The 2,335-nt window shown below is 49.6% G+C and overlaps 1 protein-coding gene across 1 annotated transcript in view; it reads left to right on the top strand.

Annotated features, from left to right (window-relative positions):
* The window catches only part of CSMD2 (CUB and Sushi multiple domains 2), a 258,061-nt gene that overhangs the window by 238,148 nt on the left and 17,578 nt on the right, over positions 1-2,335 (top strand). The window contains exon 57 of the mRNA XM_033519645.1: positions 775-982. Coding sequence (XP_033375536.1) covers positions 775-982 — 208 coding nt within the window. The remainder of the gene's footprint in view (positions 1-774; positions 983-2,335) is intronic.

Raw genomic sequence — 2,335 nt, 5'->3', positions numbered from 1 at the left:
CCATTTCCATATTGGGGTTAATCTCCCAATTCCAGCTTCAGGTAATGAAGTCATTTACCCCAAGTTTGCTGCCCCCAACTCCCTTTTGTTTCCATCTCTGGGAGCCTGAGGCAGTGAGGTGTCCTTGATTGCCAGGCCTGGAGAGGAATTGCTGTGTCTGACCCAAATGGGAAAGCATCAGCTCACACTGTGTGTGGAGTTTGGAGTTACACACTGAAGAACTGCAGGGTTACAAATGTATGAAAAACAGAAAAGCTGAAATCCTGAGGCACCAACACACCATGGCACCCTGAGAAACTCTGGTGAAGCTTGGCCTGGCACCAGCAGCAGCTCAGCCTGGGAGTTGTGCTGGGACCTAATGGAAAAATCTTGCTCCAGGGTTGTCTTTTTCCAGCTGGATGGGGGAGCTCTGGAATAATTTTGGGGGTGGATGTTGGAGGGTCTGCTCCTGAGTGTGCCATGCCTGGGGCAGGGATGTGTGTGAGCTCAGGGACCCTCGGGAAGGGCTGGAACGGGGATGCTGACAAAGGTGGCTTTACATCAGAGGCAGTAACTGGGCTAAGTGGGGAGTGCTGTAGGCAAACTGCCTTCCCTTCACCCAGGTTTGACCCGGGTTTGCTTTAATGTTTAATGACTGTTAATCCAGCTCCTTGCAAGGCCTTAATGAGCCATTAAGCTCCAGCTGGATCCACATCCTCCCTGCTACAAACCTGTTCCACATTTAACTGGTTCAGTCCCGCTCAGGACCATCACAGGCACGGTTCCAGCTGCCAGAAATTCTCCTTTTTGCCTTGCTTGGCAGTGATCAACTGTGGAGACCCCGGTGTGCCAGCCAACGGGCTCAGGCTGGGCAGCGACTTCACCTACAACAAATCCGTGGTGTTCCAGTGCACTCCCGGCTTCATGATGGAGTCAGACAGGGCAGCTGCTCTCACCTGCACCAGGGACCGCACCTGGAACGGCACCAAACCTGTCTGCAAAGGTACCAACCCTGGGCATGCTGCAGGAGACAAGTTTTACAGGCCACAGTTTCCCTGGAAGCCTGGCTGGGCATTCCTCAGCTCCCTCATTCCATCCAAATTCCATTTTTCAGGGAAGGCCTTGATGTCTTCAGGGCTATCAGTCTGTGCCTGGGAGGGAGGGGGGAGTTGCTCTTCTCCTTGTGCTAGAGAAGGAGCAAAGCTCAGGAAGTAAAGTGATTTTACACAAAAACTCGCATCAAACTGGGATGAAATATTGTGTTTTGCTTCAGATGCTTTGCTGGCATCACCCAGGAACATCTGAAAAATGTTCCCTGCGAGTCTTTTCATTATTCTGAGATGGTTCCTGTGGCTCAGAGATAGAAAAAGGAAACAAGAAAGCAGTGGCTGGGCAGGCTGGATCTCCTTTGCTCACACCCCAGTGCAGATAAGACGTGTGGCAGCATTTCTGTACTCCTTTAAGAGTCTGGAAAATTCACCTGTCACGGTGCTGATATAAACACAGGCCACATAAAAACGTTCAAATGCACTCCAGCTCCTTCAGGGGCTGTAAAGAACAATTTTTCCTCTCCTTTTTCATTCTCTGCACTGTGCAAATGCTGCAGGAATGATCCAGAATGTGGCCAAGAGTCTCATTTGGAGGCACGGGTTTAGCTCCTCTGAGCTGAAAAGCAGAGTGCTGCAAAAATGTCATCTCAAAACACCCCAGAGTGGGTGAAAACCTGACAGGTTGTGGCTTCAGCTGCTCATCTGAGCCTCAGTCAGGTTGTCCAAAATGCGTGAATCTTTGGGGAAATCTGGGATGAGTTTTCACACCATGTCAGGGCAGATTTTTACCTTCAGCTGAGAACAAGCACTGACTCCAAAATCCGATTTTTAGAGATGTTTAGGAAAGAATTCTTCCTCCAGAGGGTGGTGGGGCACTGAACAGGCTCCCCAGGGAATGGGCACAGCCCCAAGATCTCAAGGAATATTTGGACAACGGTCTCAGGGGTACCCAGGGTGGGATTTTGGGATTGTCTGTGCGGGGCCAGGGGTTGGACTGGATGATCCTCATGGATCCCTTCTCACAGATAATTTGTGATTTGGGATTTAACTCCAGACTTCAATGGGTTTGACCCTACTTTGTGCCAATCCTGGGAGATGCTCGTGGAGAGCAGGAGGTGACTTTGCTCCTACACAGAATTCGCTTGTTAATGGAAATAATTTAGGAGGTGCAGAGACCCGACCCTGCTTTTCCTTTTTCCCTTTTTTTCCTTTTTTTCTGCTTTTTACCTTTTTTTCCACTTTTTACCTTTTTTTCCTTTTTCCCCTTTTTTCCTTTTTTCCCTTTCTTTCTCCCCTCTCTCCCCTCT

Source organism: Parus major, chromosome 23 (assembly GCF_001522545.3).
Source record: "Parus major isolate Abel chromosome 23, Parus_major1.1, whole genome shotgun sequence".
Taxonomy (NCBI): Eukaryota; Metazoa; Chordata; class Aves; order Passeriformes; family Paridae; genus Parus; species Parus major.
This window is presented reverse-complemented; position numbering and strand designations above follow the sequence as displayed.